Source organism: Capra hircus, chromosome 6 (assembly GCF_001704415.2).
Source record: "Capra hircus breed San Clemente chromosome 6, ASM170441v1, whole genome shotgun sequence".
NCBI classification, from domain to species: Eukaryota; Metazoa; Chordata; class Mammalia; order Artiodactyla; family Bovidae; genus Capra; species Capra hircus.
The window spans coordinates 113,206,019-113,226,752 of NC_030813.1; the positions used below are offsets into that span (position 1 = coordinate 113,206,019).

The following is a 20,734-nucleotide window of genomic DNA, read 5'->3' on the forward strand; positions in this document are numbered from 1 at the left end:
GGAGAATTCCATGGACAGAGGAGCCTGGCATGTTACAGTTCAGTTCATTTCAGTTCAGTCGCTCAGTCATGTCCGACTCTTTGCGACCCCATGAACTGCAGCACACCAGGCCTCCCTGTCCATCACCAACTCCCACAGTCCACCCAAACCCATGTCCATTGAGTCGGTGATACCATCCAACCATCTCATCCTCTGTCATCCCCTTCTCCTCCTGACCTCAATCTTTCCTAACATCAGTGTCTTTTCAAATGAGTCAGCTCTTCACATCAGGTGGCCAAAGTATTGGGAGTTTCCGCTTTGATATCAGTCCTTCCAATAAACACCCAGGACTGATCTCCTTTAGGATGGACTGGTTGGATCTCCTTGCAGTCCAAAGGACTCTCAAGAGTCTTCTCCAACACCACAGTTCAAAAGCATCAATTCTTCAGCGCTCAGCTTTCTTTATAGTCCAACTCTCACATCCATACATGAGCACTGGAAAAACCATAGTCTTGACTAGATGGACCTTTGTTGGCAAAGTAATGTCTCTGCTTTTGAATATGCTGTCTAGGTTGGTCATAACTTTCCTTCCAAGGAATAAGCGTCTTCTAATTTCATGGCTGCAATCACCACCTCCAGTGATTTTGGAGCCCCACCCCCCAAAAAAATGAAGTCAGCCACTGTTTCCACTGTTTCCCCATCTATTTGCCATGAAGTGATGGGACCGGATGCCATGATCTTAGTTTTCATAAGGTTGCAAAGTGTCAGGCATGACTGAGTGACTGTGCACAAACACTCCAAACTAACATTTTAAATTTTTTCTCCCACTTTTCAGATGTAGAATCACTGAGAACTAAAACTGACCTTTTTAAAAGCTGTTCAAGGTACTGTTGGACAAATTGATGTAAACTGCCTAGAGATCAGCATAGTGGTTCATGTGTGGACAATCTTTGTGCCTGCTGCTGTGTGGCTGCTCAGAAAGATGACTGGAGACATTCCAATTACAAATTAACAAAACCTATCAATATGTCATTGTCTCCATATCTTCACTCCATTTGAATGTCCTTTGAGCTGGACATCTAGAAATCTTGGCTGGTTTTCTTCAGAACTCAGAAACCAGGATTATAATTAGCTCCAGTCAGTATTGTTCCCTTTTAGTTTCCACAGAAATGCTTAGTTGCTCAGTCGTGTATGACTCTTTGCTACCCCATGGACTGTAGCCTGCCGAGCTCCTCTATCCATGGGATTTTTCAGGCAAAAATACTGGATTGGGTTGCCATTTCCTCCTCTAAGGGATCTTCCCTTCCCAGGGATCAATGCCACATCTCCTGTGTCTCCAGAAATGCAGATCGATTACTTGCCCACTGAGCCATCGGGGAAGCCCTTCCACAGAAATGCCTCTTATTAAGTACCTGATTACTTGTACCACAGTTCTAACTTTGGGAGCCTGCCTTCATCACCACCTCTTGAAATGAGACACAGCCATTTGACTGAACTGAACTATTCTGGGGACTAAGAGACTGGTTCAGTAAGATGAAGCATCTACCAACTCAACTTCTGGACTGTGAATTTCTTGGAGAATTTTCAAAGGCTGGACTGAAGGTGATCAGAACAAGCCTCCACAAGATGTGCCACTTTGCATGTGGATTATTTTGAGCTAAAAGCAATCAAGACCCTGCAGGCAAGAGACACTTCCACCCCTCACTTAACTACCTAGAAGAATTGAAATTATGGGATGTGGGGCGGCTGGCAGGGTGGGTGGGTGGGGAGTGGCGGGGAGTGGTGTTTCTCAGAATAAGAATCACTACCAGTGATAAATTTTATCTGAGTGACCTATCTGTATAGCACGTCACACATCTTACTAACAAACACTTGTTCTTCTTCCAATTGTCTTGAATATCTCCCTTCGAAGCCCCAGGTCTCTTTCCAGTCCCCTGGCTCAGAAGGACATGTATACTTTATTTTACCTACTGTCATTGAACTTCTGAAGTATGCAGGATTCCTGATGTCTGAAATTATTTTCCTCCTCTTAATCTGTCTCATGTCTCTTTGACTGTTAGACCAGCTGAAAGCAACTTTGAAGGGTGAAGAAAGCTCTTCCCAACCTATTCCTGCATCTCCTCCCCCACCCACACGCCATGCCCCCCTCCCTTGATCTCCATCTCCTGGCTGTGACTCTGCTCCAAGCAGGGGATGGGGAGTACGGGGCACCTGTCAGAGGACAACTCCAGGGTTTGGTCACAAGGTGATGGGGTGGGTGGAGCCTTGGGTCCCAGATGACAGTGCGCTGACAAGTAGTCACTGCGGCCACTTCTCCGACGCTCAGTGACTGTATCACGTGCCTGTTTATGGTTCCCATCTCATGGAGAAGACACTGAGGTGAGGACAGCGAAAAACAGAGCAGCTGGCCAAACCAGAACTCAAACTAACTGTTCCCACCCAAACATAATGCCTGCTGGGGATGGGGTTACAGTTCTCCCCACCATGATTTTGGCATAATCTATAAAGTGGAGCAAGGATTAGGAAGGCAATTAAGAGGAGGGAAAATAGAGGTGCCTCAGAGTGATCCTGAAGGCCACGTGGTGGACTGCCTGTTCCCAGCTACCTCATTCAACATGACAGCAAAAGTCTATCATTCAAGACACAAATGTATCTAAAGCACTGGGTGGGTGGACTTGAATACCTTTCCTGCCCCTCCTCCAGCCTCAGTAAAGAAGTAGAGAGGAGATGGGCACAGCAGTGGTCCAGCTTCAGCTATGAAGAGAGGAAGGGGGAGCACAGGGGCAGAAAGAGCCTGCAAGACCCAGCCTCGCCCCGGCTCTCCTCCAACACCATGGCCCCCGACCAGCCATCTCCCCAGCATGCTGTCCCCTCCAAACCTCCTCCAGGAAGCCCTCCAGGGTCTTCCAAGCACCTCCAGACCACCAGAATAGATTCTCCTGTGGTCAGAGCCACCATGGCCAAGTCCTGTTTCCCCACAAGGACATCCTGGGGGCAGCACAACTCCTGTCCCCTCACCTCCAGCACAGAGCCTGGCACAGAGTCAGGATTCAGTAGCTGTTAACTGATGGAAACTTGAGAATGGGGTGCAGGCAGCCTTGCAGCCTGGGGTGGGGTGGACCTGCTGTGTATGAGGAGAGTTACCTCTGTGGTCAAGCACTGGGGGCAGGGCATATACATCTCCAGCAGCTTAGTATCCAGACCATCCTATGGAAAGACCTACGAGTGCCCACTGTACAGGTCAGGAGCCCAGGGCTCTGAGTCAGGCTGTCAGGAGGTGTGCACTGCCCTGCTCCATGAGTGAGGGGCTCGTCACACAGCAGGTGGAGGCGGAATTGGGAAGAGCTGCTGAGCTGAGCTCTATATGCTGTGCTGTGGGTATCAGCCATGTCGTCCATGGTAGAAGGGGGGCAGCCATGTCCATGACAGTTACATCCCTGAGTTCTTTCTCTCAAAAGATCAAGAGGTCCTGCTTTGTTCCTGGAGCTGATCCAGCAAAGGACATAATGGACCCATGAAGCCTGTCTGGTGGGTGAGGAGGGTGTGGACCCAGCACACAGGTTAATACAGAATAATATTCTTCAGTAAATGCTATGGAGGCTGGATGGGAGGCCCACAGAAAATCTCTCAGAGATGAGGCGACATAAAGGAGGAATAGCACCTGCCAGACAGGAAGTGGGGGAAGATGCTTCCCAGCAGAGGGAGCAGCACCACAAAGGGCCTGACCTGGGAAAGGGCTCAAACTGTAGGGAGGCCCTGACCCTGCAGCTGTGGTGCTGGGAGGATGGGGCTCCTTCCAGGCCAGGAGCACAGAGGCCAGGACACAGCAGAGGAAAAGGGTCATGAGGATGGGGGGCAGTGGAGCTTCCAGCAGCTTCAGGGTGGACTGAGCAGAAGAGTGGGTGGGAGGTGAGGCCAGAAAGGCAGGGGGAGGCATGTGCTGGAGGGCCCAGGTGCAGGCTTCGGGTCAGGCTCCCAGAGGGCAGAGAGGGCAGCCGTGGAAGGCTGGAAGCTAGAGGATGCCGGGGCCCTGCTGCTGTTGGGTGGATCCTGGCACCGGGTGTTGGGTGGATCCTGGCACCGGGTGTAGCACAGGCAGTCTGTCCATCAGGGCATCCTGAGCCCCCAGGCTGGTCACACGCCCTAGGGGACAGACAGTGCTATGTCACAAAGACCACACGGAAGTGGTGTTTTGGGTCCATCTTGCAAACTCCACGCAGCACAGAGGAGGGTCGGGCCGTTCTTTCTCTGGAACACCCAGCACGAGTCATGCTTCACGCTCTCATGAGCTGCTATGGCCCAGATCAGGAAGAGGTCACAGGCCGCACACCCGCCTTTGACACAGGGGACAAGCTGGCACTGCCAGCACCCTGCATTCTTCTCACGGTGCTTGGGTTCAGTGTGGAGTTTAAGGTGCATCTCATTGGACCTGAACACATGTGCACTGGCTCTTTTGCTTAACAAAATTTGCTGCCAGGAACCAAGGTCACGGGTCCTAGACCCTCAAGTAGTCTCTTCTGCTAGGCTATTGGGCGTAACAGATCCAGTCTCAAAGATAGCCTGTCGTTATCTCCTGTGCATTCCCTCTTGGGTCTCCAGCATATCTATGGGCATCCCACTTTACAGATGGACTGCTGAGATGCAGACAGCTTAGGCATCTTGCCACGGTCACTATCCCTGATCCAGACCTAATTCTGAAAATTTCAGGCCTTCTGCTCCTACACTAGCTGTGCAAACTCGGGTTGTCAGGTCCTATTTGTGAAAGCCAACTTTCCTCCTTAAAAGAGCAACTACAATTCCTATTGCAAGGCTCAGACTGGGGGTATCATGTGTGAAGGAGAGTGTATCAGGGAAGGCTTCCTGGGGGTGCCAGGCCCCGCACTGAGAATTATGATTTGCAAGGCAGTGTAAAGGAGTCAGTCCAGTGGGTTGTGGAAAGGGATGGGCAAGATGCCCAGTGGGAAATACTGGGAGAGGCCTAAGGGAAAGGCATGAGGACAGGGGTGAGGAGAGCCAGGCCTGGCCAGAGGGAAGGTGGCAGTCCCCCCAGGGGAGGCAGCATTTGGGGTTTGTCTAAAGGCAGATAGTCAGGAAACCGCAGATGGGAGCAGAGCGCTGCCAGGCAGTGAGCGAGTGCCACCTGCCTGCACTGCTTAGTGACAGCATCTGTGTGGGTGTCACTCCTGGTTTCCTTCCCACTGCATCCACCAAATGGTATGGCCCAGTCAGCTGGCAGGAGGCCGGACCCTGCAGGCAGGCAGACGTCCTCCAGCCCCTGAGCTGGCCGAGGAGATGGAGCCACGGGGCTGGCTACCTCTGCTCCTGCAGTTGGGCCTGATGTGGCCCCTGGAGGCTCTTTCTGAGCCCCAACTGAGGGTATTGGTGGTTCCCCACAGCCACATGGACGTGGGCTGGCTGCACACTGTACAGGTAGGTGCCCCGAGTGACCCCTGCACACCTCTTGAAGCTGTGGTCGTTTTCCGTCTGGACTCCAGAGTGCATTTGTGTCCTGGGTCTCTGCCATCAGGGAACTTGGCCTTGGGCCCACCTGTACTTGGCTATGGACTGGATGTTGGCTTCCCTGGTGGCTAAGATAGTAAAGAATCTGCCTACAATGCAGGAGACCCAGGTTCGATCCCTGGGTCAGGAAGATCCCCTGGAGAAGGAAATGGTAACCCACATCAGTATTCTTCCCTGGAGAATCCCAAGGACAGAGGAGTGTGGTGGGCTATAGTCCATGGGGTCACAAAGATTCGGACACGACAGAGCAACTAAGGTAGACTGGCTGTGGGCAGGGCTGAGAATGTGTCCCCAGCCGCAGCGTGTGGAAGGCGTCCTTTGAAATTCCACTGAGTGAATGAATGAACCAGGGCAGAGGAAAAGAGGGAGAGACTGATTTTTATAAGTTTCTGGGGCAGGTAACAGAAATGAATACCCAGACCTACACAAGCTCTTTCTGGAAGGAGGAAGGAAATAAATGAATAGGACCACTCTGTGATCGTGGATACAATACTTTCCATGAGATGTTAATAACTGAGTTGCTCATTTTAAAGGGAGTTGGGCAGCAAGAGGCCCTGAGGCTGAGGGTTGAGTCTCGTTCCAGCTCACTGGGCAGCCTCTGCGGGTGCTCACCCACCTGCGTGTGGAACTGCTGATGTGTGAGAAGCATGCTCGTCACCCCCAGTTTAGGAGATGGGACACTGAGGCCCAGGGTGGGGTGCTGCCCAAGTCAGCAAACATCGCCGCCTTGCCTGCTCACCCCCTCCCAGGGCTCCTTGCATTCCTTTATCAGCATCTCTGGGCACCATGGTGAACCAGACTGACCCAGATGGGAGCATGCTCAGCTCCATCCTGGGGGCTTCCAGCCTCTGGGGATGAAATAGATCCAGAGAGGTGACTTGCGGGATAAGCTTCTCTCAGCCTCAGCCCTTGACACACACTTCCCCATCATTTCATCCCAAGAAGGCCCATCAGGGTCCCTGGACCTCACTCCTTGGGCCCTGTTGTCGACTGGTCTGTCCTCCAAGATAGGAGTGGTCAGCAGGCCCCTCTGGGTTGGCTCAGGGCCTTGGTTGGGCTGTCACATCCCTCTGTCACATAGAGTGTCTCTCTCCTCATGACTCTCCTCAGGGGCAGGCTCCCATTAAAAGTTGTCCGCCCGGGTCCTTGTCTCAGTGCAGGGCTCACTGTGTGTCCATCGCAGAGTGGACACCAGGCTCCCTTGTTTGAGGAGCAGGGGGAGCCGATTGCAGGGCCTGGACAGGCTTGGGGGGAGTGCCAGTGGCCCCCGGACACCGTGTCTCCCTGGATGTTCCTCCTCGGTCCCTGGTCCACACCCTCTGGTTTCCCCCACGGGTCTGGAGTGACAGTCTCTCCCCCTCCCCACCCCAGGAGAACATGCAGGCTTATGTCACCAATGTCTACAACTCCGTGGTAGAGGCACTGACCCTTGAGAAGAAGCGCAGGTTCATCGTCGTGGAGCAGGAGTATTTCCGGCTATGGTGGGATGGTGTCGCCTCGGACACACAGAAAGGCCAGGTAATGCTTCCCTCAGGGGGTCCTCACCAGGCAGCTGAGAGCCAATGCCCTGGGGGTCCTGGGCACGACCCTTCAGGAAGCTCCTAGGTTGTGCACTGTGAGACCAGGTTGGAGCTGCATAGACCAGGAAGCCCAATCGCGCTGAGCTATGCCCAGGGTCCATTTAGTACAGGTTTGTGGTCAGCCCCATGCCCAGAGGACAGGTTTGTGTTTGATCCTGCCTTTCTTGTTCCTCCTGAAAAGTTGCAGCTCTGGCAGCCCAGCTGGGCACTCAGCTGGTGTGAATGGGGTCACCTTTGACCCTGGCAACCTCAGGGTGACCCTTTGTTCACACCCTCTGACTTCATTTATGAATCTGCATGGCTCCCACAGACACTGGCTCCTGGATGGCGTGCAGGAGTTCCTGTGGTTTAACCTTCTGATTAATTCTGTATCACAGGGGGTCAGAGGCAATGGTCCTTGGAGGGGCAGTCTAGATCCAGATCTTCCCCTCTCTTTGTGTCATCACAGGATGGGGCTGGCCTCTGCAGCTGCACGTGAATTCATCAGTAGCATGATTCATGTTAAATTCCTGATTTAGTTAATTATATAAGAGCTGTAATGATCTTCTTGCTCAAGACTTAGTGAACTATGGAATTAAGGACATGAAGCTGCTAACGTTTATTTTCAATTGGTTCAAGTAAACCATATCTTTGATTAAAATAAATAAATCGTGTTAAGGAAATGGGTAAACAATATTAACAGTGAGATAATTGGGGGAAGCTGAAACTCCAGTTCTTTGGCCACCTGATGAGAAGAGCCAACTCATTGGAAAAGACCTTCATGCGGGATAAGATTGAAGGTAGGAGGAGAAAGGGATGACAGAGGAGAAGGAACTTAGATGGCATCACCAACTCAGTAGACATCCAATTGAGCAAACTCTGGGAGATAGTGAACGACAGGGAAGCCTGCAGTGCTTCAGTCCATGGGGTTACAAAGCGTCAGAGATGACTGATCAACTGAAAAATAATTGTGGAAACATTTATGGGAGGGGAGCGTTTTCACAATCCTTGCAACACTTTCATAACCTTGAAATCATTTCAAAACAAAAGTTGTGTACCTGTATATATGCCTGATGAAGCATCAGCCATGGCCAGGTGCTGTTCTCAGAGCTGGACACAGGGCTGACCAGGACAGACAGTGTCCTCATATTTGCAGAAGAAATGAGGCTGAGGAGTCTGAAGGAAGGACCAGGAGACGCAGTAGACATAAGACAAAGAAACAAAATGGTTCAGCCTGGGAGGTGTAACGTGGCGTTTTCTCTGCCCACCATGCCAAGGTCCGCCAGCTCGTGGCTGAACGTCGCCTGGAGTTTGTCCTCGGAGGCCAGGTCATGCACGACGAGGCCATGACCCACTTTGATGACCAGATCCTCCAGCTCACAGGTTTGATTATTCTTCCCCAGACCAGAGTTCCTGTGGCCTCCCTCGGGGCTGGGATTGGGTGTCTGAGCCCTGGTCCTGGGCTCTGTCTTCCGCCCTCAGCAGGAGACTGTCACCAGTCAACACTGTGATTACTGACGTGTGTCCATGTGTGCCTGAGTACAGGGGATGAGGGTGTGGATTTTAGATGAGCCAGCCTGGCTGGTTCCTGGCTCTGCTAACTCCCAACACTGTGAAACTGGGCAAGTGATGCAGCCTCAATAAGCCTCAGCTGCCTCCTGTATAAAAATATTTGATAACGATGTATGGTCTATCTCAAAGGGGCGTTATAAAGTTTAAATAGAAATAATTCAAATAGATCACATTGAGTACAGCATGTGGGTCTCTAATCAATGATCAATAAGGGTCAGATGCCATCTCTGCCATCACCTCACCCGCCAACTGTTCAACCAATACCAACACCTCCAACACCACTGCCATTGCCACCATTACAACTGCCACCAGCAATACTCACACCTGTATCACCTCCAACACCAGCACCTGCAAGTCTGTTATGAATGCCCCAACACCACCATCACCACCACTAACATCTTGACACATCATTGCATAATCTATAATACCAACACTTCCAACATCAGCACCATCACCATCACCACCACCACCATTACCAATGTCACCATCACTATCTCCACCTGTACCACCTCCAGTACCACTGCCTCCAAGTCCATAATGAATCCTCCAGCACCACCATCATCACCACTAACACCTCAGCCCATCATTACATCACTTCTAACACCAACACCTCCAACAGCAACACCAAGATTACCACCATTACCACAGCCTACCCATCATGCACCTCTTCCAAAACCACCACATTCTTTCTCACTATTCGCATTCCTACCACCATCAAAATTAAAAGAGTATTAATTTTTTTAAACACCATTCTTGTAGAGAAGGAGGACCAAAAAAAAAAAAAAAAAAAAAGAAGCAAAGGTAGAAAAATATGGGAAACCTATTGAAAATGTATTCGTTTCCCATTTCCCCATTTCTCATTTTACCTCCAACATCAATAGCGCTTCCAACACCAGTGCATACAAGCACTCTCTTAACTGTTACATCCACACCATCACAACACCAACACCTCTACTATTACCCAAATCTCACCACCTTCACCACCATGAAAACCAACAGCAGCTCGTCTACCACTGACATTTCCCCCTCTGCCACCAACAACACTATCTCCACCACCACAAGCACCACCAGAATCACCAGCACTATCACCTTCATGGTGATGTCTAACACTCCAACCTCTCCCAGCACCATCACTTCCAGCAGCACCACCGAAACCTCCAGGGCTAACTGTACCACCACTGGACAACCGCCATCATCCATGCCAACAGCGTTAACAGGAAACTGATAATCGTTGCCACCGCCTATACCATCCTCACTACCATCATCATCACCACCAACTCCATTCACATCATCATTATCCCTGTCAACACCACAACCACTGTCATCACAGCCGTCATCACCAACACAGCTATTGTCAATACCACCACTACCACCACCATCGTCTCTTCCATATGCATTACTAACACCACCACTGTCACACCACCATCACCTTCACAACCTCCATCACCACACATACTGTCACGAAGGGCACATTCTCCTCTACTTAACAGGTGTTTTTCACAGGCATCACTTCACTCACCCGAGAAGGCAGGGTGTCCAGAGGGCATCAGGCTCTCAGTCTCTTTCATAGAAGAGACACTAAGATGGAAGCTACAAGACGTGCAAAGCGTCATTGGGAGAGCCAGGTTGACTGCAGTGTGGGCTGGGCTCTAGCCCACTGTCACTCCACTAAAATTGGACCCTGTGCAGGACATCACGATGGCACTGGGCTCTCTCTTTGGATTTTCTTACCCTGTCCCTCCTTTCAACTCTTTAACCTGTGCTTCCTTCCTTCTGAGTTTCTACTGCCTTATTTCTAGATGTAATTGATAAGCTCATGGGAATCTTTATGTTTGACCATATAAACTCCCTCTGCAAAATGCAGCCTCAGGCCTCACCTCCTGCCTTCCTCCTGTTCCTTCTGCTTCCTGCTTCCCAGATCTGCCCCTAAGACATGGCCTCCTGTAGTTCAGTACAAGGTTTCCTGTTGTTTCCAGCCAGACTCACCTGGAGTCTCATGCCCAGGAACCTTCCACTGGGGCCACAGTGCTCAAGCACCTCCCCTCTCCATGGTGACCTACAGTTTGCTTCTGGCAGTGACCGGTGTCTGATTCTTGTCTGGGTCCCCAGGGCTCAGTCCAGGATTTGACCAGAGCAGGGCTGGTGGGCATAGAGGGAGGGAAAGGGCACTGAGCTGTCTTCCTCCCGGTACCTACAGTATGACCATTCCTCGTCTCTGGTCTCAGACCACCATGCTCACCTTCCTGAACACCGCACAGCTGACCTTGCAAGCCAGACCAGAGCAGCCAGAATCTAAGCTAAGACAGGTTTCCGTCACTGGGGCAGGAAGGGCTGTGGACCTCTCGATCCTCCCCAGGGGATTCTCTGAGGCTCCATTCCCAACACCATCAGGCTTCTGGGAGCCTCAGAACATGGGCCCTGACTTCATCTCATGACGACCTCCTGTTCTAAGAACAAGGCATACACTTCCTTCCTTCAGTCCTGGTCGCAGTCCTGGAGATGGGGAAACTTACAAAACCCCATTCTTGGGGGTTGAATATGAGGCGAAAATGCTGCTGAAATTTACATGAATCACACTGCCAGCAGGTGATGACCACATTATTTTCTTAAAAAGTTACTTACTTTTGCTTATTATATTTATTATGGAGGCACGGTTGGCTAAGAGTGCTTTAGGTGCAGAACAATGTGATTCAGGAGTACATACACACAAATATCATTTTTGAAATTTTTTCTATTATAGGTAATTCAGTTCAGTTCCGTTCACTCAGTTGTGTCTGACTCTTTGCGACCCCATGAATCGCAGCACACCAGGCCTCCCTGTCCATCACCAAATCCCGGAGTTCACTCACACTCACATCCATTGAGTCAATGATGCCATCCAGTCATCTCATCCTCTGGTGTTCCCTTCTCCTCCTGCCCCCAATCCCTCCCAGCATCACAGTCTTTTCCAATGAGTCAACTCTTTGCATGAGCTGCCCAAAGTACTGGAGTTTCAGCTTTAGCATCATTCCTTCAAAAGAAATCCCAGGGCTCATCTCCTTTAGAATGGAATGGTTGGATCTCCTTGCAGTCCAAGGGACTCTCAAGAGTCTTCTCCAACATCACAGTTCAAAAGCATCAATTCTTCAGCACTCAGTGTTCTTCACAGTCCAACTCTCACATCCATACATGACCACTGGAAAAACCATAGCCTTGACTACATGGACCATTGTTGGCAAAGTAACATGTCTGCTTTTCAATATGCTACTAGGTTGGTCATAACTTTCCTTCCAGGAGTAAGCATCTTTTCATTTCTTGGCTACAGTCACCATCTGTAGTGATTTTGGAGCCCCAAAAAATAAAGTCTGACACTGTTTCCACTGTTTCCCCATCTATGTCCCATGAAGTGATGGGACCAGATGCCATGATCTTCGCTTTCTGAATGTTGAGCTTTAAGCCAACTTTTTCACTCTCCTCTTTCACTTTCATCAAGAGGCTTTTAGTTCCTCTTTGCTTTCTGCCATAAGGGTGGTGTCATCTGCATATCTGAGGTTATTGATACTTCTCCCACCAATCTTGATTCCAGCCTGTGCTTCTTCCACCGCAGCATTTCTCATGAGGTACTCTGCATTTAAGTCACATAAGCAGAGTGACAACATACAGCCTTGATGTACTCCTTTTCCTATTTGGAACCCATCAGTTGTTCCATATCCAGTTCTAACTGTTGTTTCCTGACCTGCATGCAGGTTTCTCTGGAGGCATTAAGTAAAGTTCCCTGTGCTGTACAGTACACCTTTCTTGCTTGTTGCATATCTATTTTTTAATTAAAAGTCTAACATTCTATTTATACTTAGTTAAACAACTGAAATCAAAGTGTTATACATTTTTTATTTAGGCACAAATTCGTAAATATTCTAGAATATATAAGTATATGATATGCATATTATATATACATGCATATACACATACACAAAAGCATTTCTACTACACTTGAAGAAGGGGAGAAAAAGAACAAAAAAAGAGATTAAGAATTTGAAAAACAAAAACTAAATGAAATGGGAACAGTGACTATTAAATATCAGAAGTAAACAATCTAGATAAAAGTAAAAAATCATCATATAGTCCAATTGTTTTTTAACTATGGTGGTTCACTAGAAACATATCTGGAGCTCTGGAGGAAAAAAAGCAATACCTGTGCATTTGTATTTTAAAAAAAATTCGAAGAAAATTCTGTTATGTATCTGCATTTTAAAAAGTGATTACAGGTTTTTCTATGAAATGGTAGTTTTGGTGATATAGAGTACTATTATTTTTCTGTTCACCAATCACGACACAATGGTATTGAGTAATAGTTACATAATCACACAGAAATGTTATGGACGTAACAGAAGCCGAAGATATTAAGAAGAGGTGGTAAGAATACACAGAAGTACTGTGCAGAAAAGATCTTCACGACCAAGATAATCATGATGATGTGATCACTCTTCTAGAGCCAGACATCCTGGAATGTGAAGTCAAGTGGGCCTTAGAAAGCATCACCACGTACAAAGCTAGTGGAGGTGATGCAATTCCAGTTGAGCTATTTCAAATCCTGAAAGATGATGCTGTGAAAGTGCTGCACTCAATATGCCAGCAAATTTGGAAAACTCAGCAGTGGCCACAACATAGGAAAAGGTCAGTTTTCATTCCAATTCCAAAGAAAGTCAATGCCAAAGAATGCTCAAACTACCGCACAGTTGCACTCATCTCACAAGCTAGCAAAGTAATGCTCAAAATTCTCCAAGCCAGGTTAAGCAATACATGAACCATGAACTTCCTGATGTTCAAGCTGGTTTTAGAAAAGGCAGAGGAATCAGAGATCCAATTGCCAACATCTGCTGGATCATGGAAAAAGCAAGAGAGTTCCAGAAAAATATTTATTTCTGCCTTATTGACTATGCCAAAGGCTTTAACTGGGTGGATCACAAACTGTGGAAAATTCTGAAAGAGGTGGGAATACCAGACCAACTGGCCTCTTGAAAAACCTATATGCAAGTCAGGAAGCAACAGTTAGAACTGGACATGGAACAACAGACTGGTTCCAAATAGGAAAAGGAGTACGTCAAGGCTGTATATTGTCACCCTGCTTATTTAACTTATATGCAGAATACCCCATGAGAAATGCTGGTCTGGAAGAAGCACAGCCTGGAATCAAGATTGCCGGGATAAGTATCAATAACCTCAGATATGCAGATGACACCACCCTTATGGCAGAAAGTGAAGAGGAGCTAAAGAGCCTCTTGATGAAAGTGAAAGAGGAGAGTGAAAAAGTTGGCTTAAAGCTCAACATTCAGAAAACAAAGATTATGGCATCTGATCCCAACACTTCATGGGACATAGATGGGGAAACAGTGGAAACAGTGTCAGACTTTATTTTTTTGGGCTCCAAAATCACTGCAGGTGGTTACTGCAGCCATGAAATTAAAAGACGCTTACTCCTTGGAAGAAAAGTTATGACCAACCTAGTAGTATATTGAAAAGCAGAGACATTACTTTGCCAACAATGGTCCATCTAGTCAGTTCAGTTCAGTTCAGTCGCTCAGTCATGTCCGACTTTTTACGACCCCATGAATCGCAGCATGCCAGGCCTCCCTGTCCATCACCATCTTCCGGAGTTCACTCAGACTCACGTCCATTGAGTCCGTGATGCCATCCAGCCATCTCATTCTGGGTCATCTCCTTCGCCTCCAGTCCCCAATCCCTCCCAGCATCAGTCTTTTACAATGAGTCAACTCTTCACATAAGGTGGCCAAAGTACTGGAGTTTCAGCTTTAGCATCATTCCTTCCAAAGAAATCCCAGGGTTGATCTGCTTCAGAATGGACTGGTTGGATCTCCTTGCAGTCCAGGGAACTCTCAAGAGTCTTCTCCAACACCACAGTTCAAAAGCATCAATTCTTCGGCATTCAGCCTTCTCCTCATTCCAACTCTCACATCCATACATGACCATAGGAAAAACAATAGCCTTCACTAGAAGGACCTTAGTTGGCAAAGTAATGTCTCTGCTTTTGAATGTACTACTAGGTTGGTCATAACTTTTCTTCCAAGGAGTAAGCGTCTTTTAATTTCATGGCTGCAGTCACCACCTGCAGTGATTTTGGAGCCCAAAAAAATAAAGTCTGACACTGTTTCTACTGCTTCCCCATCTATGTCCCATGAAGTGATGGGACCGGATGCCATGATCTTCATTTTCTGAAAGTTGAGCTTTAAGCCAACTTTTTCACTCTCCTCTTTCACTTTCATCAAGAGGCTTTTTAGCTCCTCTTCACTTTCTGCCATAAGGGTGGTGTCATCTGCATATCTGAGGTTATGGATATTTCTCCCAGCAATCTTGATTCCAGTCTGTGTTTCTTCCAGTCCAGCGTTTCTCATGATGTACACTGCATATAAGTTAAATAAGCAGGGTGACAATATACAGCCTTGACGTACTCCTTTTCCTATTTGGAACCAGTCTGTTGTTCCATGTCCACTTCTAACTGTTGCTTCCTGACCTGCATACAGATTTCTCAAGAGGCAGGTCAGGTGGTCTGGTATTCCCATCTCTTTCAGAATTTTCCACAGGTTATTGTGATCCACACAGTCAAAGCCTTTGGCATAGTCAATAGGCAGAAATAGATGTTTTACTGGAACTCTCTTGCTTTTTCCATGAACCAGCAGATGTTGGCAATTAGATCTCAGATTCCTCTGCCTTTTCTAAAACCAGCTTGAACATCAGGAAGTTCACGGTTCACGTATTGCTAAAGGCTGGCTTGGAGAATTTTGAGCATCACTTTACTAGCATGTGAGATAAGTGCAAATGTGCGGTAGTTTGAGCATTCTTTGGCATTGTCTTTCTTTGGAATTGGAATGAAAACTGACCTTTTCCAATGTTGTGGCCACTGCTGAGTTTTCCAAATTTGCTGGCATATTGAGTGCAGCACTTTCACAGCATCATCTTTCAGGATTTGAAATAGCTCAACTGGAATTCCATCACCTCCACTAGCTTTGTTCATAGTGATGTTTTCTAAGGCCCACTTGACTTCACATTCCAAGATGTCTGGCTCTAGATGAGTGATCACATCCTCATGATTATCTGGGTCATGAAGATCTTTTTTGTACAGTTCTTCCATGTATTCTTGCCACCTCTTCTTAATAGCTTCTGCTTCTGTTAGGTCCATACCATTTTTGTTCTTTATTGAGCCCATCTTTGCATGAAACGTTCCCTTGGTATCTCTCGTTTTCTTGAAGAGATCTCTAGTCTTTCTCATTCTGTTCTTTTCCTCTATTTCTTTGCATTGATCGCTGAAGAAGTCTTTCTTATCTCTTCTTGCTATTCTTTGGAACTCTGCATTCAGATGCTTATATCTTTCCTTTTCTCCTTTGCTTTTGCTTCCCTTCTTTTCACAGCTGTTTGTGAAAAGGCCTCCCCAGACAGCCATTTTGCTTGTTTGCATTTCTTTTCCACGGGGATGGTCTTGAGCCCTGTCTCCTGTACAATGTCATGAACTTCAGTCCATAGTTCTTCAGGCACTCTATCTATCAGATCTAGGCCCTTAAATCTATTTCTCACTTCCACTGTATAATCATAAGGGATTGGATTTAGGTCATACCTGAATGGTCTAGAGGTTTTCCCTACTTTCTTCCATTTAAGTCTGAATTTGGCAATAAGGAGTTCATGATCTGAGTCATAGTCAGCTCCCAGTCTTGTTTTTGTGACTGTATAGAGCTTCTCCATCTTTGGCTGCAAAGAATATAATCAATCTGATTTCGGTGTTGACCATCTGGTGATGTCCATGTGTAGAGTCTTCTCTGGTGTTGTTGGAAGAGGGTGTTTGCTATGACCAGTGCATTTTCTTGGCAAAACTCTATTAGTCTTTGCCCTGCTTCATTCTGCATTCCAAGGCCAAATTTGCCTGTTACTCCAGGTGTTTCTTGACTTCCTACTTTTGCATTCCAGTCCCCTATAATGAAAAGGACATCTTTTGTGGGTGTTCGTTCTAAAAGGTCTTGTAGGTCTTCATAAAACCGTTCAACTTCAGTTTCTTCAGCATTATTGGTTGGGGCATAGACTTGGATAACTGTGATATTGAATGGTGTGCCTTGGAAATGAACAGAGATCATTCTGTCGTTTTTGAGATTGTATCCAAGTATTGCATCCAAGTACTGCATTTCGGACTCTTTTGTTGACCATGATGACTACTCCATTTCTTCTGAAGGATTCCTGCCCGCAGTAGTAGATGTAATGATCATCTGAGTTAAATCCACCCATTCCAGTCTATTTTAGTTTGCTGATTCCTAGAATATCAATATTCACCCTTGCCATCTCTTGTTTGACTACTTCCAATTTGCCTTGATTCATGGACCTGACATTCCAGGTTCCTATGCAATATTGCTCTTTACAGCATCGGATCTTGCTTCTATCACCAGTCACATCCACAACTGGGTATTGTTTTTGCTTTGGCTCCATCCCTTCATTTTTTCTGGAGTTATTTCTCCACTGATCTCCAGTAGCATATTGGGCACCTAATGACCTCGGGAGTTCCTCTTTCGGTATCCTATCATTTTGCCTTTTTATACTGTTCATGGGGTTCTCAAGGCAAGAATACTGAAGTGGTTTGCCATTCCCTTCTCCAGTGGACTACATTCTGTCTGGCCTCTCCACCATGACCCGCCCTTCTTGGGTTGCCCCACAGGCATGGCTTGGTTTCATTGAGTTAGACAAGACTGTGGTCCTAGTGTGACTAGATTGACTAGTTTTCTGTGAGTATGGTTTCAGTGTGTCCGCCATCTGATGCCCTCTTGCAACACCTACCATCTTACTTGGGTTTCTCTTACCTTGGGCATTGGGTATGTCTCACGGCTGCTCCAGCAAAGCACAGCCACTGATCCTTACCTTGGATGAGGGCTATCTCCTTACCACCACCATTCCTGACCTTCAATGTGGGATAGCTCATCTAGGCCCTACTGTGCCTGCGCAGCCACCGCTCCTCCGGTTTCTCCTCCTGGCCGCCGGCCCTGGCCTTGGGCGTGGTGGCTCCTCCCAGCTGCCACCCCTGGCCTCGGGCTCGGGGTGGCTCCTCAAGGTCACCACCCCTGGCCTCGGGCGTGAGGTGGCTTCTCCAGGCGGCTGCGAGCCGGCTCGCTAGGCGCAGTCAAGAGGAGCTACCCCACATCAGAGGTCAGGGGCAGCAGCCTAGAGTGCTAGGCTGCAACAGCGCAGAAATGGCAGAGAGGAGCTACCCTGCGTCCGAGGTCAGTGGTGGCGGCTGGGAGGAGCTACCCCGCGTCCAAGATCAGGGGCGGCCAGGAGAAGCTATCTAGTCAAGGCTATGGTTTTTCCACTGGTCATGTATGGATGTGAGAGTTGGACTGTGAAGAAAGCTGAGTGCTGAAGAATTGATGCTTTTGAACTGTGGTGTTGGAGAAGACTCTTGAGAGTCCCTTGGACTGCAAGGAGATCCAACCACTTCATTCTGAAGGAGATGAGCCCTGGGATTTCTTTGGAAGGAATGATGCTAAAGCTGAAACTCCAGTACTTTGGGCACCTCATGTGAAGAGTTGACTCACTGGAAAAGACTCTGATGCTAGGAGGGATTGGGGGCAGGAGGAGAAGGGGACAACAGAGGATGAGATGGCTGGATGGCATCACCGACTCAATGGATGTGAATGTGAGTGAACCCCAGAAGTTGGTGATGGACTAGGAGGCCTGGCATGCTGCAATTCATGGGGTCGCAAAGAGTCGGACACGACTGAGTGACTGAACTGAACTGAACTGAACTGCATAATCACAAAGGTAAAAGATTCTTGTCAGTTTTCACAATAAATAGCCAGATAAAAAATAAAAGACTGTTATAATTACAAATGATTATGGAAACATGATTAACCTAACAATATAAAATAGGAACAAATTATTTGCAAGGGTGAAGCAGAGTGACCTGGTAAGTGGAGGCTGGTGATTGTCATGCATTTACATTTGAGGTGATTATCAATATGTTTGATCCAAGTACCATTTTCTTAGTTGTTTCGGGTTTATTTTCTGTAGATCTTTTCTTCCCTTGTGTTTCTGCCTAGAGAAGTTCCTTTGGCATTTGCTGTAAAGCCAGTTTGGTGGTGCTCTCCAACAAATGCTAAAGGATCTTTTCTAGACAGGAAACACAGAAAGGGTGTTTAACTCAAACCCAAAACAACAAAGTAAATGGCAAAAGAAGTATACTGATCAATAATTATCCTAAATGTAAATGGGTTGAATGCCTCAACCATAAGACAAAGACTGGCTGAATGGATACAAAAACAAGACTCCAATATATGTTGTAAGATCACATACAGATGGAAGGTGAAGGGCTGGAAAAAGATATTCCATGGAAATAGAGGCCAAAAGAAAATGGGAGTAGCAATATTCATGTCAGATAAAGTAGACTTTAAAATAAAGGCTGTGAAAAGAGACAAAGAAGGACACTACATAATGATCAAAGGATCAAGCCAATAAGAAGATATAACAATTATATATGCACCCAACATAGGAGCACTGCAATATGTAAGGCAAATGCTAACAAGGATGAAAGGGAAAATTAACAATAACACAGCAGGAGTGGGAGACTTTAATACCCCACTCACGCCTGTGCATAGATCAACTAAACAGAAAATTAACAAGGAAACACAACTTTAAGTGATACAATGGATCAGTTAGACCTAATTGGTATCTATAGGACATTTCACCCCAAAACAGTGAATTTTGCCTTTTTCTCAAGTGCACACGCAATCTTCTCCAGGATAGATCACATCCTGGGCCATAAATCTAGCCTTGGTAAATTCAAAAAAAATTGAAATCTTTCCAAGCATCTTTTCTGACCACAATTACAGGAGAAAAACTACTAAAAATTCCAACATATGGAGGCTGAAAAACATGCTGCTGGATAACCAACAAATCACAGAGAAGAAATCAAAATATGCATAGAAACGAAAGAAAATGGAAACACAACAACCCAAAACCTATGGGACACTGTAAAAGCAATGCTAAGGGGAAGGTTCATAGCAATACAGGCATACCTCAAGAAACAAGAAAAAAATCAAATAAATAACCTAACTCTACACCTAAAGCAACTAGAAAAGGAAGAAATGAAGAACCCCAGGGTTAGTACAAGCAAAGAAATCTTAAAAATTAGGGCAGAAATAAATGCAAAGGAAACAAAAGAGACCATAGCAAAAATCAACACAGCTAAAAGCTGGCTTTTGAGATGATAAATAAAATTTACAAACCATTAACCAGGCTCATCATGAAACAAAGGGAGAAGAATCAAATCAACAAAATTAAAAATGAAAGTGGAGAGATCATAACAGACAACACAGAAATATAAAGGATCCTAAGAGACTACTATCAGCAACTATATGCCAATAAAATAGACAACTTCAAAGAAATGGACAAATTAGTAGAAAAGTACAACTTTACAAAACTGAACCAGGAAGAAACAGAAAATCTTAACAGACTCATCACAAGCATAGAAATCGAAACTGTAATAAGAAATCGTCCAGCAAACAAAAGCCCAGGACCAGACAGCTTCACAGCTGAATATTACCAAAAATTTAGAGAAGAGCTAACACCTATCCCACTCAAATTCTTTCAGAAAATTGCAGAGGAAGGTAAACTTCCAAACTCATTCTATGAGGCCACCATCACTTTAAAACCAAACAAAGATGCCACAAAAAAGGACAACTGCAGGCCAATATCACCGATGAACATAGATGCAAAAATCCTTAACAAAATTCTAGCAAACAGAACCAAACAACACATTAAAAAGATCATACATCATGACCAAGGGGGCTTTATCCCAGGGATGCAACGATTCCTCAATATCCGCAAATCCATTAATGTAATAAACCACATTAACAAATTGAAAGATAAAACCCATATGATTATCTCAATGGATGCAGAGAAAGCCTTTGACAAAATTCAACATTCATTTATGATTAAAAACCCTCCAGAAAGCAGGAATAGAAGGAAGATATCCTCAACATAATAAAAGCTATATATGACAATCCCACAGCAAACATTATCCTCAATGGTGAAAAACTGAAAGCATTTCCCTTAAAGTCAGGAACAAGACAAGGGTG

At 46.6% G+C, this 20,734-nt stretch overlaps 1 protein-coding gene across 1 annotated transcript in view; it reads left to right on the forward strand.

The window, feature by feature from the left end:
* The window catches only part of LOC102173830 (epididymis-specific alpha-mannosidase-like), a 42,360-nt gene continuing 26,876 nt past the window's right edge, over nt 5,251-20,734 (forward strand). The window contains exons 1-3 of the mRNA XM_018049956.1: nt 5,251-5,409; nt 6,871-7,017; nt 8,336-8,441. Of these exons, the coding sequence (XP_017905445.1) occupies nt 5,272-5,409; nt 6,871-7,017; nt 8,336-8,441 (391 nt within the window). The 5' untranslated portion in view covers nt 5,251-5,271. The remainder of the gene's footprint in view (nt 5,410-6,870; nt 7,018-8,335; nt 8,442-20,734) is intronic.